Raw genomic sequence first — 25,000 nt, 5'->3', positions numbered from 1 at the left:
TGTGTGTGTGTGTATTTTTCTCCGGTTCCGGTCGGCGTGCTCCGTATGTAACTACCTAAACTTCCAAACTTATCTATCTTAAATCTCCTTGTTACCATCTACTTTCTACGGATTTACTGGCTACCGATTATATCTCGTGAACAAACTCTTGCATAAACTGTTGTTGCTCGAGGCTTTGGATTATCGGACTCTATAACCTTGATCGCCAAACTTTTCTGTCAAACGTTAACGTGAAACGTTAAGCCAGCATCAAGGGCTGCAAATAATACCGGGCCAAGGAAACGATATCTGGAAGAAGAAAGCATCACATTCCTTCTAACGTCTCTCAAAACTAGTGACTCAATATAAAAGTGAGATCTTCTCAGATTACTTACCCGCTACCTGTGTTCGAGTTATCAAGGAACTGCACGATATCGCTGTTGCTAGCCAACTAGCAAACAAACGTTTAAAAAACAGTTGACACCGGCGAGCCCTCGCCGCGACACGATGCCTCCCCTCAGCTGTGCACCAGGCTGCGACTCATGCGTCCTTCTCAGCGAAAAGATAGTGGAACTCGAAGCCAGAATAGCGACCCTCCATCAGATTGAGAAGGATGAACAGTTCCTCGACACCATTCTCTCCGTAAGTAACGTTACCTCTCTTACACACACAAATGCCAGATGCCCTGATTTCACTCTGTCCTCCAATACTTTAACCATGCCATGCACTAATGCAACTTCTGTCCCTGTTGCCTCTCCCCGGCCTCTGCTGAGAACCAAGCCTGCTCTGCTGGCCAGCTCCACTCCACACCAGCCTGAGCCATGGCGTAGAAGCAAGCATCACAAGCACGGCAGACGGTCCGGACGGCACCCAGGCCCAGCCCAACCTATACGACTGGAAAATCGCTATGCCATTCTGACCGAGGATGAGGAGCCCCTCCAGCCCCGAGACAACCATCCTGGTCCCTCCTCAAAGTCGGCGCCCCCCCGACCCCCTCCTCCCCGGACCTCATCAACCTCCACCCTGGTCATCGGCAGTTCCATGGTCAGAGACCTCTGCATTCCCCCATCATGTAGCGGTCCCTCCAAGGTCTACTGCTTCCCTGGTGCCAAGGTCCTTGACATCCAGCAGAAACTCCCAAGCATCCTGGCCCGCCACACCAAGGTCAACAACATCATCGTACACGTGGGCACGAACGACATCAGAGATAAGCAGTCAGTAGCACTGCAGGAAAACTACAAAACTCTCATCACCACTCTGATGGGCACAGAAAAACGCTTTGCCATCTCTGGGCCTCTCCCTACCTACAGAAAAGGTGCTGAGAGATGGTCCAGACTGTTCGATCTCCACACCTGGCTCAAACGCTACTGCGCTTCCCTAAGCATCCCCTATGTCAACAACTGGGGCTTGTTCTGGGAGAGGCCCAGTATGCTGAAGCGTGATGGTCTCCACCCAAACCAACATGGAGCCAGGCTACTCTCTGACAACATAGCGTCCACACTGAGACATTGACATTCTGTAGAAAATATTACAGATTCACGCCCCCCAGGTATTGATTCGAATGGCATTATACATGTGGATGAGTCTGAGAATGTTTTCTGCAGGGTAACATACAATACTACTACCATAGATCAAGCTGCTTCATGCAATAGCATGACTTATGCTTATAGTTCTATTCCAACGTTGATTTCTACCCAACGTATAGTAAAAAGAAAAGACAAATTTAAAACTAGAAACCTAACAAATATTCTTTCCATACCTCAGCATATTCCTCAAAAGCCAGAGGCATTTTCAGCTAACATGGGTTTACTAAATATAGGTGCACTTACTACCAAAACCTTTGCAATCAATGATTTTATTAGTGAAAAAAAATTGGATTTTCTGTTTCTTGTTGAAACCTGGCTGACTTCAGACAGCGAAGCTGTTCTTGTTGAGACTTGTCCCCCAAATTATAATTTCTTCCACTCAATTAGACAAGGCAAACGAGGTGGTGGAATTGCCTCCATTCTCTCAAACAAATATAGTTGCACACGAGTCAACTTTGGCGAATTCGCTTCCTTTGAGTATATTGCCCTCACTCTGAAGGCTGACCCAGCTGTACTTCTATTAACCTTATACCGCCCTCCTAAACTATGGACTGGCTTTCTCGACCAGTTTTCTGAACTTATGTCGCTCATCATCACTAGCTATGATCGGATAATTGTAAATGGCGACTTCAATATTCATGTCAATAAGACAACTGATGCTAAAGCCAGTAAGTTCCTTAATGTGTTGGACAGTTTAGAGCTAAAGCAGCATGTTACAGGACCCACCCACAACCTTGGCAACACCCTCGATCTAGTCATTTCCAGAGGGATAGAAGTCACAGACTTATCAGTAAATGATATAAATATGTCTGATCATCATTGTGTATCTTTTAATATTGTACTACATACTCCAAAAATTCATCCCGAAATTGCAATCAAATCGCGACTCTTGGACATAGACTCCATAAATTTAGATATTTTACATCATCCCATTGATCAAATGGTAGAGGCTCTCAATCGTGAATTAGGCGCTCTGCTTGACAGAGTGGCACCCTTAAAGACTAAAAAAAGGCCCTGTAGCAAACTGACACCTTGGATGAACGAAAATATCCATGATCTAAAAAGATCATGTAGGAAAGCTGAGAGAACATGGAGAAAAACTAAGTTACAGGTTCACCGTGCCATTCTAAAAGAAAAAATTGCAAATTATAATAGAGCTATTCGGAATGAGAGGAGGAACCACTTCTCTAAGGTAATTGCTGAAAACAGTGGAAACTCTAGGGTGTTGTTCTCTACCATTGATAGGCTATTGCATCAAACACCTTTTGATACACTCAGTCAGGCATCCTCTCTAAGATGCGAAGAATTTGCAGACTTCTTCAAAAACAAAGTCATTTCTATAAGGGAGGCTATTGGTAACACAAGTAATATGTTTGATAGTACACCCAAAAACAGCCCCCCAAAATTAAGGTCCTTTAGCACTATTACTCAATCTGAGCTTGGTAAAATTATAACTCAAACCGGCTCCTCAACATGTGTTTTAGATCCAATCCCTACTACATTCCTCAAAAAAGTATATGATGGCTTAGCTCCCTTTTTTCTCAAGGTAATAAATACCTCATTAGAAACAGGTATATTTCCAACTGCTTTTAAAACCGCTGTTGTGAAACCTTTACTTAAAAAGTCAAATCTTGACCATACCAATCTGAGCAACTACAGGCCTATATCAAATCTATCGTTTTTGAGCAAAGTACTTGAAAAAGTTGTTTGTAATCAGTTAAATACCTTCCTCAACGAAAACAGTATCCTTGAAAAATTCCAATCAGGTTTTAGATCAAATCACAGCACAGAAACGGCTCTAGTAAAAATAGTCAATGATCTCAGACTAGCTACCGACTCAAACAAAGTCTCAATCCTTATTCTTCTGGATTTGAGTGCGGCATTTGACACCATTGATCATAGCATCCTAATTCACCGCCTTGCGAAGTGGGTGGGTCTCTCTGATAATGCTCTAAACTGGTTTCAAACCTACATTACTGGCAGAGATTTTTATATCAGTCTAGGAGATCATGTATCTGAAAAACATGACTTGCCTTTTGGTGTGGCCCAGGGGAGCTGCCTTGGTCCCCTGCTATTTTCTCTATATATGCTTCCATTGGGAAACGTCATAAGTCAACATAATGTAAACTTCCACAGCTACGCAGATGATACCCAATTGTATCTTTCTGTTGAGCCAACTAACCCAGATGGCCTTTGCTCCCTCACTGCATGCCTAACCTCCATTAATCAGTGGATGAGCAAAAACTTTTTGAAACTAAATGATGACAAAACAGAGGTACTTCTGGTTGGACCAAAACTAAAGCGAGATATTATTCTTAGTAATCTGGGGAACTTGGCACACCAGGTCAAACCAAAAGTAACAAGCCTCGGTGTCATCTTAGATGCAGAGTTAAGTTTTAAGCCCCATATCAGTAAAGTTACTCAGACAGCCTATTTCCACTTAAGAAACATTGCCAAAGTGCGGCCCTTTTTAACTCAACAAGATGCAGAAAAACTAATTCACGCCTTTATCACTAGCAGGTTAGACTACTGCAATGCACTTTTCACTGGTCTTCCCAAAAAACATCTAAAGAAATTGGCACTCATACAGAACTCTGCGGCTAGACTTTTAACTAAGACTAAGAAGAGAGAACACATCACCCCTGTGTTGGCTGAACTGCACTGGCTCCCTATTTCCTATAGAATTGATTTTAAGGTTATGTTAATTACTTACAAAGCTCTGAATGGCATAGCACCTTCATATATCTCTGAGCTTTTAATATCTTATCAACCACAAAGGAAACTTAGATCATCCAATTCTAATCTTTTAATCGTACCCAAAGTGCTCCACAAACAAAGTGGAGAAGCTGCGTTTATCCATTATGCCCCCAAACTATGGAACACCCTGCCTCTGTACATCAAGCAGGCGAGTTCAGTAAATATTTTTAAAAAAGATCTGAAAACATACCTGTACAGGAAAGCTTTTAGTTAACTCATCTTATCCTGTAGACTACATTTTCAGATTATTCTACATCTGCTACTATTGGAGGGCGCAGCCAGCCAGAAGCAGATGGGCTCCCCCTATTAAGTCAGGTTCTGCTCAAGGTTTCTTCCTGGAATATGGGAGTTTTTCCTTGCCACAGTTGCCATATGGCGTGCTTGTGGGGGGTAAGAGGGTTAAGGCTGCCAGTCTTATGACGTCATTTTCTATATTTTTGATATGTTGCTGAGCATATCATAAACAGCAAAGAAAAGTGATTGATAATGACTGACTGACTACTATTGTGTTACATGCTTCAAATGTAAAGCACTTTGAGCTGCATTCTGTGTATGAAAGGTGCTATACAAATAAAGCTTTATTATTATTATTATTATTATTATGAATGTGTGTGTATGTCGATGTGTATGAATGTGTGTGTGTGTGTACTTTTGCCAGCAGCAACAGTGTTCGGCTGGTGCGTGTGTCGGCATGGTGATCTCTCAGGTGGAAGAGTTTGGGGGTGAGGATGGCTGGAGCGAAGAAACGCAGAAAGAAGAAACCACTGATGGACAAATACTTTACATCCTGGATACGGAGAGAAGAGAGAGAGAGAGAGAGAGAGAGAAAAACTTTACATCCTGGATACGGAGAGAAGAAAGGAGAGAGAGAGAAAAAAACAGGGGATTGGGTGTCATAATAAAAAAGGAGAAAAAGAGGAAATATATAGGGAGAGAGAAGAAAAGGATTAATGCTGGAAAGATACAGAAACACGCACACACACACACAGTTAGTGCAAAGAGAAGTGGGGACATCCTGGCACAGCCCTACTGGAAACTTCACAGCTAGCTAATACAGCTAGCTCATACAGCTAGCTAATACAGCTAGCTCATACGGCTAGCTAATACAGCTAGCTCATACGGCTAGCTAATTCAGATAATACAGCTAGCTCATACGGCTAGCCAATACAGCTAATACGGCTAGCAAATACAGCTAGCGAATACGGCTAATACAGCTAGCAATACTTCCTAGCAAATACAGTTAGCAAATACAGCTACCAAATACGCCCAGTTTTCACAGCTAGCAAATAAGCCCAGTCATTCAATTGTGTGACGTCAATATTAAAGCGCTATACTCTGGGGGCATGTCCGTGAGCTTCCATTTACATGTCCACAGAGTGTAGCACTGTAGCTGCCTGGCTCCAAAATTATTTTTTAATTTACATTTTACAAAGCGTAAAACTTTTCCAGAATTCGGGTTGTAACATGTAAACGTGAGTACACATAAACATGTTACATGCAAATGGACAAATGAATGTGTGTTGCTTAGCAACGCCTGATGCAAATGGACAAATGAATGTGTACGAATAGTCTTTTGGTTCAACTTGGTACAGTATTTGTTGCTTAGCAACGCCTGATGCTGAAAACTGGAACTATTTTTGACGTTGGATAATGAATAGAAAAAGCTCTAATATTATATAATATAATATAATATATATAATAATCTCTAATAATCTCTAAAATATGTGTCTTCAAATTCAAATAATCAGAACTTAATAATCACAACTCTTACTTACCATAACAGCAGGTAAGAGAAATACACACACACACACACAAACAATCACACTATATGGTGTCTTCAAATTCAATTAATCAGAAGTTAATAATCACAACTCTTACTTACCACAACAGCAGGTAAGACACACACACACACACACCTGGTGCTGTGATTGGGGGAACTGCTCCTCCACCCTCTTGTGTAGCTGTTTGAACACCACCCTCATGACCAGGGGACAGTGTGGCTCCGACCCCACAATGGCGTCCATGATGGAGCTGAGGTACCCCTGCAGTAGCCCCACACTGCTCTCCCTTACCTCCGCCTCCGACACCGCACCCTTAAACGAGATACGCCTGACACACACACACACACATATTATGGAGCTGAGGTACCCCTGCAGTAGCCCCACACTGCTCTCCCTCACCTCCGCCTACGACACCGCACCACGAGATACGCCTGGGGAGGATATGAGAGATGACTACATACAGACACACAACCACCGCCCCCCCCCCCCCCCCCCCCCCCACACACACCCACACACACCCACACACACACACTCACAGACAGACACAAGCACACACACACACAACCCCAACCCCCCCCCCCCCCCCCCCCCCCCACAGACACACACATGCACACTCACTCTGTACACGCCATACATACATACATACATGCACTTCAAAGCAGTAAATGTCTAAAGTGCTAATATTGTTGTAATATGTGAGTGTGTGTATATGTGTATGTATATGTGTGGGTGTGTGTGTATATATTAGGGGTGTAAAGATTAACCAATACGTATCGGTATCCGTTTTTAACGTGTAAGATACGGCTACATCGATATGTTAAGCCCCGTATCGAAATAAAACTGAAATGAACCGGTCGTTATATCGATTTACTTGTTACGAATGTCGGTTCACAACCTTTTCTGCTCACTCAGACTCTAATTTACGTTGCATGCAGCGCGTTCATCCCACTTCCTGTTTTGAAACTACACGTGGCACGGATTTGTGGGTAATGAAGTTCGTTTTGGGCTACACTCATTGCCCAAAGTTGTCAAAGGACTTCATTACCCATACATCTACTGCAACTTAAGCACGTGACAACTTGCACTCGGTCGTTTCTTTGACAGTTTTTACTCTTGTTTTTCAAAATCCAGCGTGAAATTAAACACTTACTATAGCATTCCTAAACGGCAACGATAGTCTGTAGAGTAGCCTTACGTTTGATGAAGGGATTTCCTTAATGTTAAAGAATAATTTGGCCCTTGCTGCTAAAACGATGCACAAATTATTATTATTTTGTTCATTCACTCAGACTTGGAACAAAATAGGCCCAGTTCATTGATAGGCCTATGTAGTGATGTAGTACGAGTCCGGTCTCGGACTCGAGTCCGGTCTCGAGACCAATTTCTGCTTTCTCGGTCTCGTCTTGGACTCGTTCCTTCAAAGACTCGGTCTTGACTCGGTCTCGGACCACAGTGGGAGGAGAAGGACTCGTAATTTCAGACCGAGTCCTCGAGACCAACGCATTTTTTATGTTCATATAAAAAAACAGACAACACATAACAACAATAATAATAAAATGCAATGTTGACTGGCATTATTTGAAAATGACATCCCATGGTGCAATGCAAAGATACTGCCGTCAGAGCCGTTTATTTATCTCTATGGCTCTGCTGCCGGTGAGTATCTGTAGGTCAGCATAGTCCATATTAAGACGTTAAGACTGCTCCTCTAAACAATTCCCAATCTAGCTTAGTCTGTAGGCCTAACTGTTGATTATTAACTGGGGTGATATTAAATTATGAATATTAAAACTGAAATTTTTTTATGGTCTTGGTCTCGACTCGGTCTCGACTCCTAAAGGACTCGGTCTCGACTCGGACTTGCTTCTTCAAAGACTCGGTCTTGACTCGGACTCGACTGTATTTGAAAACCAACAGACTTGGTCTCGACTCGGTCTCGACCCTTCAAAGACTCGGTCTTGACTCGGACTCGGCATAGGCGGTCTCGTCCCCATCACTAGGCCTATGTAGGCTAGGCCTATTTTGTTCTTGTAGGCTATCTGAGAAAAGGCCAAGATTGTCTTAAGCACTGTTTTATTTTATTTCGGTATTGTCTTACCTCAACAATAGACTACAGCTCCTTGAAAACAATCAGATATCTATAAAGATATCTATAAAGAAGTCTATACAAATGTATTTTTATGTTGTATTTGGCTGCTGTGTTTGACTGAAATGTAGACTATTATTTTTTCATTTCAATACAGTATATGATACAAACCTCAGTTTAGATAATCATATTCACACATTTTTTTGCCTAATTGACATGACCATGATAATTGATAATATAAAATGAATGTGCACCTTAAGCAAATGATAAAAAATCTTTCAGAATGCTTTCCATTCTTCTTTTTTTTTTATTTGCAAACATCATTGACATTACAGAAAATGCAACACTACGACATGCACATGAATACTACATACGACAAACAGATGTACATTACATAAACACATACTGTAACTTAACAAGACATCACATTGACTTGGCTTCCACAAACATAACACAACATAACATTAATAACAGAAAGGCAAAGGATGATTTGCGTCCAGGATGATTACAGATATGATTATCAGGGATGAAATTGATGACCGGAATGAAAAGAAGGGGGGATGGGGGGGGGTGCGGATGGTAGCTCTGAGAGTGTGAATGAGGTGGTGTTGGGATGGGGGTGGGGATGGGGGGTGAGGGGTAGTGAGTATGTGAGGATGTATGTGTGTGTGTGTGTGTGTGTGTGTGCATATGTATAAGGCTGGCTTGCTGTTGGGCCAGGAGGAGAGAAGCTGGAACATAGAGAGGGAGGGTTTCAGAGGAGAGGAGTTGTAATTATTCTATTAATGGTAAGTATAATAATAGGAATAACTGATTGCCTGGTTGATTGCCTGACTGATTGCCAACCTGGGCACCCATTAATGGCCACAGTTCCACCCAGCCCCTGCAGTTCCACCCAGCCGAGCTGACAGAGGGGAGGACCTGCGTGCCACCCATCGCCCCAGGCCCCCAGCATATGCACACATCCCCCACTACCACGACCAACCACACCTCGCCCCCAGACCTTCACCCAACACGCCACTCTTGACCTAAATATGTACAGTATGTGAATGGCTAGGTTGAGGGGTCTATCTAGAGTGTAGCATTAAAAGAAGTGGGCATGCATGGTGAATATCTGTCAGGATTTCCCCATGCACACCACACTTACCCTGTGTAAGATGTATGCCTCCTCAATGTGTGCATTAAAATAAGTGAGGCATGCAGATAGACACCTGATGAGGCATCTACCTCCACTCCACTCTTACCCTAGCCTGTTTTGTAGTTTTTGTTTATGTATGTCACCTAACATGTAGTGCAATTAAAAGAGATATACCCACAGAGATAATAGATAACCCACAGGACCCAACCAATGCCAAAACCACACAGCGACCCGCCAGGACCGAGTCTCCCAAGCCATCCAATGGGGCCCCGTCAGAATAACGATGGGAGAGGCAGAGAGAAAGAGTGAAATTAGTAAAGTTTATCAGAGAATGTAAATAAAAGGGGGAGGGGAAAGAAGGGGATGCTATTTATATTACTACTACTACTACTACTACTACTACTAATAATAATAATAATAATAATAATAATAATAATAATAATAATAACAATAATAGTTCCAGCTACCCTCCCCTGCCCAGTGTTCGATGATATGTGTATCTGTTGATGAAGTGTGTTATGATGGTGTGGAGATGGAACTCAGGCAAAGAGGGTCAGGACTGTAGGTAGGTGATAAAGGGGTACCAAGGAGAGGTTGTATCCTGAGTATTGATTAAGTTTGTAGTTGATAGGTTTTCTAATGATATATAGTCTGTTAACAAGTTTTTCCAATGAGTGATGTGAGCTTTTTTCTTAGATTTCCAGTTCATGAGGATTGTTTTCTTGGCGATAGTCAGCGCTACCAGCAGTGTTTTATTGCAGGAGTTGCTTAAATTGACTGTGGATGTATCACCAAGTATGCATAAGGAAGGGGATGCTGGGATGTGACAGCCAAAGATGGAAGAGAGAGATTTTGTGACACTCACCCAGAAGTGGTTGATTGGAGTGCAATGCCAAACCGCATGAATGTATGTATCTGGGTTATTTTGTGTGCAGTGAGTGCAAAGATCCGAGCCAAACCCCATTTTAGCCAATTTATGTGCAGTGAAGTGGAATCTGTGAAGAACCTTGTATTGTATTAGTTGTAGATTACTATTCTTTGTCATGAGGTAGATGTTTTTGCACATTTTGGTCCAGAAGTCGGCACCAGGAGTAATTCTGAGATAAGTCTGATTCCCATTTGTGATATGGCAGGCCAATTGTTTTTTCTGAACGAGATATAATTTTGTAAATTTGGGAGAGTATTTTTTTGGGAGAGGGAATATTAAGCAGCTCTGAGATTGGTGGGGGAATGTCAAGGTTAGCTGTCTGGATGTTAATTTTTCCTAGGATAGATGATTTAATTTGCAGGTATTGTAAGAAGTGTTTACTCTCGATGCCGTGCTTCTGGACCAAACAGGAAAATTAGGCCAGATTATTGTCTTGAAGAATGTGTTGAAGGTGAGTGATGCCCTTTCCCATCCATGTGTGAAAGTTAAGTGTTTTTTTATTGACGGTGAAATCTGGGTTATTCCAAATCGGGGTGCTAATTGATGGTGCTATAGGTGAATCAGTGATGTGGTAGAATCTCCACCAGGCTGTCAGAGTAGCTGAAATTGTTGGGGCTTTGAAGGATGGATGTTTTTTGACCGACTGACTGCAGAAAGGGAGATCTGAGATTTTAATTTCTTTACAGATTGTTTGTTCAAAGTCAAAGTCAAAGTCAGCTTTATTGTCAATTTCTTCACATGTTCCAGACATACAAAGAGATCGAAATTACGTTTCTCACTATCCCACGGTGAAGACAAGACATATTTTACCAATTTAGGTCCACAGACAAACATAACATTCAAGTAAACAAAAAAGTAAGTAAATAAGTAAATAAGAGGGCACATATAATAATGAAAAAATAAGAGCAGCAAAATTTGGTTGAAATTGTGCATAGACAGTCAATAAAATACTAGTGCAAAGTCAGGCCAATAAAAGGCTTGGGTAGTTCTGTTTGACCTAAGTAAGAAAGAAAGTGGCATAGTGGTGCAAGTTATGTAAGAGCAGCAGAAGTGTTGTGTTTTCAGGACAACAACACCAAGTTGTAAAGTGTACAAGTGTGCAAGTGGAGTAGTGCAGGCGGCCATTTTGGGTCCAATGTCCAGGATGTTATGTAGCTGAGGGTGGAGGGGGGAGAGGAGGGAGAGAGTTCAGCATCCTTACAGCTTGGTGTATGAAGCTGTTGGTGAGTCTGGTAGTGCGGGAGCGCAGGCTTCTGTACCTCTTCCCAGAGGGCAGTAGATCAAACAGATTGTGAGCGGGGTGACTTGCATCACTCACAATTTTGGTCGCCTTGCGGGTGAGGTGGGTGGTGTAAATGTCCTTCAGGGAGGGGAGTGAAGCACCAATAATCCTTCCAGCTGTGTTCACTATGCGCTGCAGGGCTTTCCTGTTGTATTCAGTGCAGCTTCCGTCCCACACAGCGATACAGCTGGAGAGGATGCTCTCAATGGTGCCTCGGTAGAATGTGGTCATGATGGCTGGTGGAGCACTTGCTCGCCTGAGTTTCCGCAGGAAGTAAGTTCTAGGTCTAACCAGGTGTTGTCTGAGGGGGTGGGGTGTAGCCATTTGTGGATGAAGTGGAGCTGGTTGGCCAGGGCATAGTGCTGGAAGTGTGGGGCCTCTAGTCCTCCCATTGCTTTTGGTTTTTGGAGAGTGGCGAGTTTGATCCTTGGGGTCTTATCTTTCCAGTAGAATTTAGTGATTAATGAATCGAGAGACTTAAACCAGAGGGTGGTGGGCTGGGTTGGAATCATAGAGAATAGATAGTTTATTTTGGGCAGTATTGTCATTTTGATTACTGAGATTCTGCCCATGATGGATAATGGGAGGTTCTTCCAGCGTTGAAGGTCATCATCTATTGAAGTGAGTAGAGGGGAATAATTTAGGCTAAATAAGTCTGACAGCCTGGGGGAGACTTTTATCCCTAAGTAAGTGATATAGTTAGTGCAGAGTGGGATAGGTGAAGAGTTGGCTGTCACATCCCAGCTGTTGGGATGTAATGGGAGAACTGCAGATTTATTCCAATTGATTGAGTATTCAGAAATGTTAGAGAATGTGTCAATGAGTTTGATGGTTTCTTCTACTGATGTTGTGGGGTCTTGAAGAAAGAGAAGAATGTCGTCAGCATAAAGGCTGATTTTGTGATGCATATATGGAGTCTGGACACCTTTGATGAGGGGGTTCTGACGGATGGCAGCTGCTAGGGGTTCAATGAAGATTGTAAATAGTGAGGGGGAGAGTGGGCACCCCTGTCTAGTTCCCCAGTGAAGAGTGAAACCTTGTGATGTTAGTCCATTGGTGATTACTGTGGCTGAAGGAGAGGTGTATAGAAGTTTAATCCAGTTAATGAACGACTCCCCGAAGCCAAGCCTCCCTAATGTGGAAAACAGGAAATTCCAGTTCACCCAAAAGTTTCATCAAAAGCTTTTTCTGAGTTGCTATGATGGTATTATCTTGAAAATTTGTAGAGTGATACATTATATTTAACAGTCTGCGGGTGTTGGTGGATGAAATTCTACCTTTAATGAAGCCTGTTTGGTCTGGGTGGATAATGGATGGGGTGACCTCTGCTAATCTGTGTGCTAGCATTTTTGCGATTATCTTATTGTCCACATTGAGGAGAGAAATTGGTTGGTAGCTGGATGGCAATGTTGGGTCCTTATTGGGCTTGAGGAGCAGTGAAATTGAGGCTGTGGTGGAACTAGTTGGAAGACGTCCTTTCTGTTTTGATTCATTAATCATTCTGATGAAAAGTGGAGCTAAGATGGTCCAAAATTGTTTGTAGAACTCAGCAGGAAAGCCATCCGGACCTGGTGCTTTATTATCGGGCATCTGTTTCAGGGCATCAAACAGTTCTTGTTGAGTTATAGGTGATTACAGGTTTTTTATTTCGGTCTCATTGAGTTGTGGTAATTCGATGCTGTTTAGGAAAGAGTCTATGAATTCCTGGTTGGGGTTTATTTCTGAAGAATATAGTTTATTGTAAAACTGGTAAAAAACATGATTTATTTCTTCAGGTGAGCTGGTTAGCTTCCCTGCTGAGTTCTTTATGACCGGGATTGTTGATTTTTCTTTGTTATGTTGGATTTGATTTGCTAAGTATTTACCTGATTTATTGCTATGGTGGAAGTTTTCCTGCCTTAGACGGTGAATCATAAATTGAGTGTGTTTATTGAGTATTTCATTGAGTTTGAATTTATGTTTCCTAAGTTTTGCCTGTGTTTCTTCAGTTGGGTTGCTTGCATTGGTTTCTTCTAACTGTTTAATTTTATTGTTGAGTTCTACTTCCTGTTCTTTTTCCTTCTTTTTTTGTATACTGAATATGAGATGATTCTTCCTCTGAGTACTGCTTTTCCTGTTTCCCACAGAAGGGAAGGAGATGATTCAGGGGAGCCGTTCATTTCTAGAAAGAATGCCCACTCTCTCCCAACAAAACTGATGAAATTTGGGTCTTGTAAGAGGGATGTATTAAAACGCCATTTGCTAATTGGTCGCTGTTGGTTCGTTATGTTCCATTTAATTGTAACTGGGGCATGATCGCTAATGACTATGGGATGAATTGTTGAATCAGAGATATTTTTCATTATAGAGTTGCTGGTTAGAAAATAATCAATACGGGAATAGGAGTGGTGGACCGGAGAGAAAAAAGAGTAGCATTTGGAGTGTGGGTGCTGAAGCCAGCAACAATCGCCAAGGCCAGAATCGCTCATGAACTGTTTTATTGTTTTTGTGGATTGCCAGATTCGTTTGCTTTTAGAGTGATCAGATTTGTCAATTGTGGGGTCTAACACTGTATTAAAGTCACCTGCAATTATGATGGGACAGCCAGATAGAGTTGAGATGGAGGTGAAGAGGTTCTGAAAGAAAACTGGGTTGTCTGTATTAGGGCCATAAACATTAACAATTGTTACAGGGGTATTGTGAATTGAGATGTTTATGATGACAAAACGTTCTTCTGGGTCTGTGATGGTGGCGTTATGGATGAATGAGATTCTTTTGTTAATCAGAATGCAAACTCCCCTTTGTTTTGTATTGTAATGAGATGAGAAAATGTGATTGAATTGTTTTGATTTGATGCGGGTGTAGTCTAATTCTGAGAGATGAGTTTCTTGTAGGAGACATATGTCAGCTTTTAAACTATCCAAATGATTTAAGATTTTGAGCCTCTTTGCCTGAGATCCAATCCCACGGATGTTCCAGGTCAGGAATGTAAGTGGTACCATGTTGTGATTGTACAGTTATGAAAATGTTTGATAAGGTGGGTTTTGTGTGTGTGAGAGTGTGTGCAGGTGTCAGTTAGATAGGAGAGGGGGAAGGGGGGGTGGAGGAATAGGTATGTAATGTGGTGTGCGAATGAGATGTAAAGGGTAGGGGCTGAGAAGAATATAGAGCATAAAGAGGTAGGAATTTGGTTCTGGAGTGGTGACAGCATGAACATTTCCTGTTTAGCATTGAAAACATACAGATCATAATTTGACTTTAGCCTATAGACATAATAAACAAAAACAGACAGGACACACAAGCAAACATGTATAGACAAAACACCATGAATAACATTAAACATTGAGAGAGCAAAAGAGAATGGGTGGGTAGGGGGAGCAAAAGGAATGAAACATAAGAAGAGAGAAGAGAGAGGTGATCCAAGCATCAGTAGGCAGTGGGTTAGAGAGAGTTGAGGGTGACAATGTTATAATCAAGATGAATGTTGGCATGAGGTATGATGTGCTATAGCCAGGTGGTGATATTGGGGTTGCGATACAGAGTTCCATTGACATACAGTTTATTGACAGACAGTGCTGCTCGTTTGCCCTCTTGCCTGAGTTGTTTCATTATGGGCAAGAGGGCTCTTCTTCTTTCCTGTATTACTTGTGGGAATTGGTCGTTTAGTCCGAATGAAGTGCCTTTCAGTTCTTTTCCTTTGCTTTTGATGAGTTCTTTGTGTTTGAAGTGTTCGAACTTGGCGATAATTGGAAGATGTATTGTCTTTGGAAGTGAGACGGTGTACACGGTGGAAGGTAATCTTGTCAACTGTTTCTGGCGGTAGTTTGAGAGATGACTGCAAGAATTCTTTAACTGCTTTCTCTGGGTCGTCGGGTGTATCTTTAGAAGTTGGCAGGGGAATTCCGGAAAAAATGAGGTTATCGCGCATGCTGCGGCACTGGAGGTCTAGGATTGTTTCTTTTATGATCCGATGCTTTCCATTCTTCAACTGCATCGAACTGCATCGAATCGCATCACATCGAATCGTACTGAATCGTTTTTTTATGAACATGTATCTTTTCTTGTATCGAATCGTGCCCATGTATCTAGATGTGAATCGTATCGTCTTTTACATGAGAGATTCACACCCCTAATATATATGTATGTGTGTGTGTATATGTATGTGTGTGTATACTATGTGTATGTATGTATGTGTGTGTATATATGTGTGTGCGTGTGTGTGTATATATATATATATATATATATATATATATATATATGTGTGTGTGTATGTGTGTGTGTGTATATGTACAGTGGGCAGTGCTTCGACTTGGCCAGCTTCACTCGCGGTCCGCGCGTGGGATCACGCGGTATCACGCAACTTTAATTTGTATTTTTCCAGTGAGACGCTGCAACAACCCAAACAACCGGTAGATGGCTCAAGTGAGCAGGGTGTCTCGTAAAAAGAAATGGAGCCTGGAAAACCCTACACAGACTTCACTACAGACTTTAGCAGACTGGTTTAGAAATAATGTAATAGCCAGAAATATGCCTGCCCTGCCCTAATAAAGAAATATTTGGTTAACTGCGAGTGAATCCCGTTTGCAGCCGTAGAGACGCAGGACAAATTAAACATTCTGGTTTTCTCCGAGTGCAACGATGATAGACAGACATCATTTGGACAAAATATAGAGTATTAACCTCCGTTGCTCAGCCAAATGCCTTCCTGTTACGTCCTGTTATCACGGAGTTACAGGCGATAAACGATTTTTGATGGTCACAAGTTGACTTCATTAGGGACTGTTCGTTATTTATTTAAGGGGCTACCGGAGGAGTTTTGGGAGCATTAGTCCAAAAAGACGTGACCCTCCCTCGCCAGCAATACATTTTTCTATGACCCTCCAAAGTGATTATGAAAAAATCACTGTCAACTTTTTCCGGGTTTATCGCCTACTGTATTTTAACGTTTTCACATATTTGGCCATAAGCCGTTTATCATAGGCTATCACGAAACCAAACTACAAAGGCGAACACTTTAACAGGGGGAATTAATTGGGCATGAATCATGCTGAACGCTATTTCGCTACCTTAGAATAATACGGTTCTATCTGCGTTTTGAGTAGGTACAACCGGGACGATTGAAACGGGGACGAATGAAACATTCCGGTTTTCTCCGAGTGCAACGATGATAGACAGTCATCATTTGGACAAAACATGGAGCATATTAACCTCCGTTGCTCAGCCAAATGCCTTCCTGTTACGTCCTGGTATCACGGAGTTACAAGCGATAAACAAGCGACCATTTTTGATGGTCACAAGTTTACTTCATTAGCGGTTTATTTTTTTTGATTATTAAAGAGTGTTTTTCATTTAACTTCGTGCTTATTCAGTAGAGCATTTAGTGCTCTCCCCAATCCCAGATGTTCACATTGCATGTTTGTTTGTAATGGATGCAACCGCGAGATAGGCTATGCGTTTGACAATGAGTTGTTAACAGAACCAAGACATATAGCCCAGCAGCAATCTAGGGACTGATCGTTATTTATTGAAGGGGCCACCGGAGAAATTTTGAGTGCTTCAGTTGGAAGTTGCATGACCCTCTCTTGCCTTCTAGAAATTGTTCAATGACCCTCCGACAGAATTGTTAAAAAAGACATGACCCTCCCCTGCCAATTGTCTTCCGCCCGCGCCACAGCCACACACTTTGTGATAACGTTCTTAAATCAATCTTTCCCGTGAGCTTGCATGCTAACAGTCCTTCCTTTTCAAATGTGTTGCGCCTGTTTGCACAATTTCACAAATAATCATATGTGATTAATAGTATGACAAATAATCCCTGTACACGGGGACCGAAACAATATATGCCAACTTTTTCCGTGTTTATCACGTATTTCAACTTTCCCCGCTGTCTTGCCGTTTTAATGTTTTCCCGTAGAATATCCCATATTTTAATACTCTCATAACAGCCCTGCCATCGGGCCTGTCTCTGTGTTGCCCTGTTGCTACCCCTTACCCTTCCAACGAAACAGATGTCTTCAAATCATCGTTTTCCTTGCTTGAAGGCGAACTTAGAGTGATGTTAACCTATTTAAGTTTAACGGTGCGATTGTCGTGAGAGCACGATTCATTGGCGCTTGCATGTTCGGCCTTATGTCTACGTGCGCACCTGAGGCTACTCAGCTGCAAGAGAAATAATTTCCCCTGTTTGTATGTTCACTGCAAGTTGGCCTACCATAACTTACCAACTCTGCACTGTAGACTGGCTATTTATATTTTTCTGTGAAATAAGCAAATGTATTTGTTCAACTTTATGAAGCAGAATTACGCATAGGCTACTTGGAACATAATACATTTGACAAAGCACAGATGTATGTTGCTAGTGACAAAATATTAACTTTCAGTGTTTTACGATGTCTTTGTCATGGGGAAGTGTTTTTCCCCATGCATTTATTCTAGGTTACTGTCAGTGACTGCCGTGAGAGAAGGGGGTTCTGTGTTTCGTTCATGTCAGTGACTGACGCGAGAGAAGCGGGGTCTATGTTGTGTTGCGTTGCGTTAATTTATTTTCATTGGGCATGCCGTGCCATGCCGTCCACAGCTCTTCAGTTCTGACAAAGCCAAAATTACTCCTTTTGAAACAATGAGTGAAGGAAGCGCGTTTGTATGGTTATATTGCTTGACCGGGGGGGGGGGGGATCCCAAGCAGCTTTCAGCCATAAGGCTACTTTGAGAACATTTCAATTCACCCGACACTAATATTCAAAATGTTGAAAACTATTTCGGCATAGCCTATAAAGCAGTTTAATTAATATGGAATGTTAGTTGTAAACAAACGAGCTACTTGGTGAGCCTTGGCCTCACAGATGCGCTCGTGCCTTAGATGGCAGGAAAAATCTTCACGATAGGCCTATTAACTAACCACCCGATTCACGTTGGCTGGGGGGAAGGGGGGCCATCAGACAATTGTGCCCAGTTAATCCGGCCCTGCCCCCAAAAAATCACACCTTCCCACCTCTGACAGCTTAAAAGAAGTCAAGAGGACTCCTTACTCACAGACCTATATCACAAACCTGCGGTTTTGAATCCTATGCAGCTACAGGAGCTTCCAATCGCGAGGAAGCAATTTTGCATTGTAGGCATAACTAACATGCAATAACGCCGCCAACAACAACCAAAACTAGGCTAATCATTGTCAACATGTAAATTAAATGTAACATTATTGTGAATCAAATTAAAATGTTCTCTTTTGCAAACGTAGGCATAGTAACAGAATAATTTAATAATGTTACAAAGATACTACATCAATCCGTATGTTTCATTAGGCTACTAGGCTATTTGTTTTGCCTTGATTCATTTAGGCTAGGCCTTTTTATTCAGGGGCCGTATTCACAAAGAATTTTAAGGCTAAAAGTAGCTCCTAACTGGCGAATTTAGGAGCAACTCCTAAAAATAATGGGCGTGTCACTCCTAATTTTAGGACTCCTAATTTTTTCACAAAAAGTAATTCACAAAGCATTTTAGACCTAAAAGTAGCACCTAGTCTGGGACAGCTTAAGTCGAGAGGACTCCTAACTCACTAAGACCTATTCATAAACAGCTTTTTTGTGGCATTTTACGTTGCAATGTTTTGAAATGCGTAGCTTATGCGCAACAGAAGCTTCCAATCGCGAGGGAACAATTTTGCATTCATAAAAGGGATGCAATAACGCCACCAACAACAACCAAAACTACTCATTGTTAACATGTAAATTAAATGTAACGTTTCATTGTGAATCAAATTAAAATGTTCTCCTCTTTGCAAACGTAGCCTAGGGATATGGTGACAGATTAATTTAATAATGTTGCAAAGGTAGGCTACTGCATCAATCCATAGGCCTATGTTTCATTAGGCTACTAAGCTATTTGTTTTGCCTTACTCTTTATTCATTTAGGCTAGGCCTTTTTATTCAGTTATTAATCATCTTCCGTCCTTCGCACTACTTGTGTAGCACACGCATTCTCCGACCTGTCACCTGTCAGTCATCATCGGAAGAGAGGTGTTTGGAATTCCCGCGTTACAATCGTCAGCCAATCAAGGTGATCACTTCAGTCAAGCTCGTGCATGAGTAATGACGTCATCCATAGCCACGAAGACTCACTCCTAGTTTAGGAGTTGTCTGAAAGGCTTTGTGAATAACTTTTAAGAGAAAACTCCAATCTAAAATCTTTAAGTGCGATTTAGGAGTAGCCTACTCCTAGTAGTAAGATAAAAGCCTTTGTGAATAGCCTACGGACCCAGTTATTCATCATCTTCCGTCCTTGTGTAGCGCACGCATTCTGAGACCTGTCACCTGTCACTCATCATCGTAAGGGAGGTGTTTGGAATCATGCCCGCGTTACAATCATCAGCCAATCAGCCAATCAAGGTGGTCACGCTTGCCCATTTACCCAAATTAATGGTTGAATATTACTGATGATCATTGTTATTTAAGAACATGCAGTGTGCGTAGGGTACCAAAAACATCTTGCTCGTAAAAAAGCATCATAACGCACATTCTGGCGGGTCTGTTATTTACTGTAGGCTGCGCAAACCACATGCCTTTATTTTGGGCAAGCCTGCATTCATTCATTCATTCAACCTTTATTTATTCTCGGAGGGTCATTGAGGGAAGCCCTCATTTTCAATGAAGCCGAAATTACAGAAGCGAAGCAAAGCGCTCCACAAACAAGACAACATTCGAGGCCTTCTGTTGAAGAATTTTATATAAAGCCTGCACTGACAGTAATCCTCCTGCCCCTGATAGGCCTACCACAGCTGTGGATAGTGTGTCTCAATTGTCCCCCGCTGACCACCTCACACATTTCTCTAGATTTTGCAACGAACTTACATGACACAATGCCATAAAATATGCCAGTTTTAGGACACAGAATAATGTTTGTAATGATACCAGGTAGGCCAGGTATTGTCGAAGGTGCATGGTGAAGTGAAATTCTTACTTTGGAAAACAAACATTTGCCGATATCATCGCCGATCATCAGAATATTGCAACAGATTCTGTGTTCTGGACTGTAGGTAACTTGTTAAGCCAGTGGTTCTCAAACTTTTATTTCATTCCCCACTTTGATCAAGGGGCATGACTGATGATAGTGGAGATAACGTGTTATCCCGAGGCTTTTGCAAGTCAGCATCTTCGACGGTAGTCTATTAAAAATATAAGTTTTCGATGTCCCAAACGGAGAGCCATACTTTATTGTTTTTAACGATCTCTATGCTACTCACAAAATGTAGGCATTGGGATATGATGAAGTAGGTTATCCAACTGTCGTGTGTTAAATTATTGTGATTACGAGCCAGTGGTTTTCAAACATTATGCGTGACTCGGACATCTAACTAAATGCAACAGGCTCATATCGTCCTCGCATTCGCAAAATGAGGACCAGTGTTTTGTCAAATTGCAAATAGCTATTCGTTTTAACTATTTTTTTATGATAGTAGCCTATACAAAAAGCACTTCATACTATCTTAATCTTGGAATATGGGGAGGGAAGTGGCGCGTCTGCAGTCAGCCAAATATGAATGTAATTCTGTGGCATAAAGCAGATGTAATTGTTTATTGTACAGAAAAATAAAAATGACATGTCAAGCAGTCAATTGACTACATTGCAGTCAAGAAGTAGGGCAAATTAATTTACGAAACCAAAACGTGGGTCATAGTTGTCTAAGCCTCTATTGCGTAGCCTGTTAAAAACGTCGCCAGATAGTATTAAATCGGCAACAACATTGTTTTCTGCAGAAGCCTACCCAAGGCTACAGATTAATTCTGAACAGTTATTTCTCTACTGGCTCAATTATCACACCACTGTTTTGATTTGCGTAGTTGCGTTAACCCCAACACTGACAATAATGTAGACAGCAAATTTCGATTTCGATTTTCGTTACCACCGTGTAGTCAAGCCTTAAGCCATACCCAAGTAGCCTAAATCGAGGTAATGTTTAATTATGCATGATTTATTTTGTTATTGAATTCGTAGGCTGGGATTACTCTCGGCAACAATTATGTAAGGGACGGCAGGCAGAGCGATGTACAGTGGCAGAGCGACGCACAGTGGCTGAAAGTGGTACTAAAGCTTCACGCAGCTTCATGCCGCGTAATGCGCGAATGAAGTGGTCATTTGAAAGCGATGCCCACTGTATGCATATGTGTGTATGTATGTGTGTGTGTGTGTGTGTGTATATATATGTGTGTGTGTGTATATGTGTGTGAATGTGTGTGTGTATGTGTGTGTGTGTATGTGTGCATGTGTGCGTGTGTATGTGTGTGTGTGTGTGTATATGTGTGTGTGTGTGTGTATGTGTGTGTATGTGTGTGTGTGTGTGTGTGTGTGTGTGTATCTTACCTGCTGCGGTTCAGGTCTATCTTACATGGGTCCAGCGTGTGTGTGTGTGTGTGTGTGTGTGTGTGTGTGTCTCTTACCTGCTGCGGTTCAGGTCTATCTTACATGGGTCCAGCTCCACATACTTTTTCTCTTCAAAGATGCGATTGATGACGGGCCTGAGAACCTCGTGCAGATACAACATCCCCACTGCCTGCCAATCACACACACACACACACACACACACACACATGTACAGTCACACAGACATTAGCACACACACACACACACACACACACACACACACATGTACAGTCACACAGACATTAGCACACACACACACACACACACACACACACACACACGTACAGTCACACAGACATTAGCACACACACACACACACACATGTACAGTCACACAGACATTAGCACACACACACACATACACACGTACAGTCACACAGACATTAGCACACACACACACACACACACACACACGTACACACGTACAGACATTAGCACACACACACACACACACACACACATACACACATAGACATGTACACACACACATACACCACACACACACACACACACACACACACACATAGACATGTACACACACACACACACACACACATGTACAGTCACACAGACATTAGCGCACACACACACACACACACACACACATGTACAGTCACACAGACATTAGCACACACACACACACACACACACACACACACACACACACACAAGCACACACACACACACACACATGTACAGTCACACAGACATTAGCACACACACACACACACACACACACACACACACGTACAGTCGCACAGACATTAGCACACACACACACACACACACACACACACACACACACACACACACACACACACGTACAGTCACAAAGATATTAGCACACACACACAGACATTAGCACACATTAGTCAAATCTAGTCCTGTCTCCCTCACATGTAGGGTATTGGACTCCACCCACCTTCATAAACTGCTCCATGGCTTTAGATGCAAAGGAGTTAGAGCGAAACAAAGTGTTTGGGTCCGCTAGGAGAGAGAGAGAGAGAGAGAGAGTGACTGAATATATAGTGTAAGTGTAATAAACAATATAGGCCCAATCACAACATGATGTTTTCAAAGAACATGACAAGAAACATAAGTAAGGAAAATGAAATGTGCTAAGAAAAACATTATGTATGTATGTATGTACATATGTATGTATGTATGGAGCAATGAGTCCACAATCAGGGTCACTACTTGGGGGATCTCCTCCTGAGATTCTCCTCCTGATTAGCTAACCCTTACCCAGCTAGTCAGTTAGCTAACCCTTACCCAGCTAGTCAGTTAGCTAACCCGAAACCTTATCCTGCTAGTTAGTCAGTTAGCTAACCCTAAAATCCACCCCAAATTCCCCTATCTCAACTTTACAGCAGCAAAGCCCAACACAAACCACAAATAAAACAGAGCAAGAAGGAAATGTTTAGACAAACGTAGCATCCCCTTCCTCCTCTCTTTCAACCTCCCCCTCCTCTCTCCTCTTTTTGCTCTAATCTCTCCTCTCCTCTTCCCCTCTCCTCCCCTCCTCTCCTCTTCCCCTCTCCCCTCCCCTCCCCTCCTCTCCTCTTCCCCTTTTCCCTCCCCTCCTCTCCTCTTCCCCTTTTCCCTCCTCTCCTCTTCCCCTCTCCCTTTTCCCTCCTCTCCTCTTCCCCTCTCTCCTCCCCTCCTCTCCTCTTCCCCTCTCTCCTCCCCTCCCCTCCTCTCCTCTTCCCCTCCCCTCCTCCTCCCCTCCTCTCCTCTTCCCCGCTCCCTTTTCCCTCCCCTCCTCTTCCCCTCCCCCCTCCCCTCCTCTCCCCTCCTCTCCTCTCCTCTTCCCCTCCCCTCCCCCCTCCTCCTCTCCTCTTCCCCTCCCCTCCCCTCCTCTTCCCCTCCCCCCTCCCCTCCTCTTCCCCTCCCCTCCTCTCCTCTTCCCCTCTCCCCTCCCCTCCTCTCCTCTTCCCCGCTCCCTTTTCCCTCCCCTCCTCTTCCCCTCCCCTCCCCCCTCCCCTCCTCTTCCCCTCTCCCTCCCCTCCTCTTCCCCTCCCCCCTCCCCTCCCCTCCTCTCCTCCCCCCTCTCCTCTTCCCCTCTTAACTCCTCCTCTCCCCTCCCCTCCTCTCCTCTTCCCCTCTCCTCTTCCCCTCTCCCCTCCCCTCCTCCCTCCCCTCCTCTCCTCTTCCCCTCTTAACTCCTCCCCTCTCCCCTCCCCTCCTCTCCTCTTCCCCTCTTAACTCCTCCCCTCCTCTCCTCTTCCCCTCCTCTCCTCTTCCCCTCTCCCCTCCCCTCCTCTCCTCTTCCCCTCCCCTCCTCTTCCCCTCTCCTCTCCCCTCCTCTCCTCTTCCCCTCCCCTCCTCTCCTCTTCCCCTCCCCTCCTCCCTCCCCTCCCCTCCTCTCCTCTTCCCCTCCCCTCCTCCCTCCCCTCCTCTCCTCTTCCCCTCTTAACTCCTCCTCTCCCCTCCCCTCCTCTCCTCTTCCCATCCCCTCCTCCCTCCCCTCCTCTCCTCTTCCCCTCTTAACTCCTCCTCTCCCCTCCCCTCCTCTCCTCTTCCCCGCTCCCTTTTCCCTCCTCTCCTCTCTTGTCCCATCTCCATTTCTCCTCTTTCTCTCTCCCTCTCTCCCTTCCCTCTCTTCTCCTCTTCTCTCTACTCATTGCATTCTCCTATCACCCTCTCTCTTCTCCATTTTCTCTCCAAACATCATCTTCTCCCACCCCCTCCTCCTGCTGCCTCCCCCTCTCCTCTCCTCCCCACCTGTGTTTGTCTCCATCTCTCCTCCGTCTGAAGACACTTCCTGCCCAGTTGCTATGGAGACGTGGGGAGCTTTTGTTTGTCAGCAGCCACACACGACACAGAGCCCCCCCGCTGTGAACAAAAATAAACTAACTATCAAACGTACTGAGTATAATGACTAACTAACTAAATAACGTACTGAGTATAATGACTAACTAACTATCAAACTTACTGAGTATAATGACTAACTAACTAAATAACGTACTGAGTATAATGACTGACTAACTAACTTACTGAGTATAATAATGACTAAATGTGATAAATAACTATTTGAATGTACATGAATAAATGCACATTTGTATGGAG

At 43.1% G+C, this 25,000-nt stretch overlaps 2 protein-coding genes across 4 annotated transcripts in view; one reads left to right on the top strand and one right to left on the bottom strand.

Moving 5' to 3' along the window:
- Positions 1-25,000, top strand: part of LOC121716106 (chemokine-like receptor 1) — a 965,204-nt gene that overhangs the window by 374,512 nt on the left and 565,692 nt on the right. The window lies entirely within an intron of this gene.
- The window catches only part of LOC121716090 (rasGAP-activating-like protein 1), a 139,533-nt gene that overhangs the window by 55,220 nt on the left and 59,313 nt on the right, over positions 1-25,000 (bottom strand). For all 3 annotated transcript variants that reach the window (XM_042102281.1, XM_042102279.1, XM_042102280.1), the window contains exons 11-14: positions 22,854-22,918; positions 21,950-22,062; positions 6,239-6,431; positions 4,972-5,109 (exon numbers count right to left, since the gene is read on the bottom strand). In XM_042102281.1, coding sequence (XP_041958215.1) covers positions 4,972-5,109; positions 6,239-6,431; positions 21,950-22,062; positions 22,854-22,918 — 509 coding nt within the window. The remainder of the gene's footprint in view (positions 1-4,971; positions 5,110-6,238; positions 6,432-21,949; positions 22,063-22,853; positions 22,919-25,000) is intronic.

The sequence above is a fragment of the Alosa sapidissima genome, chromosome 8 (assembly GCF_018492685.1).
Source record: "Alosa sapidissima isolate fAloSap1 chromosome 8, fAloSap1.pri, whole genome shotgun sequence".
NCBI classification, from domain to species: domain Eukaryota; kingdom Metazoa; phylum Chordata; class Actinopteri; order Clupeiformes; family Clupeidae; genus Alosa; species Alosa sapidissima.
The sequence above is the reverse complement of the archived record's forward strand: the minus strand, read 5'-3'. Positions and strand labels throughout refer to the sequence as shown.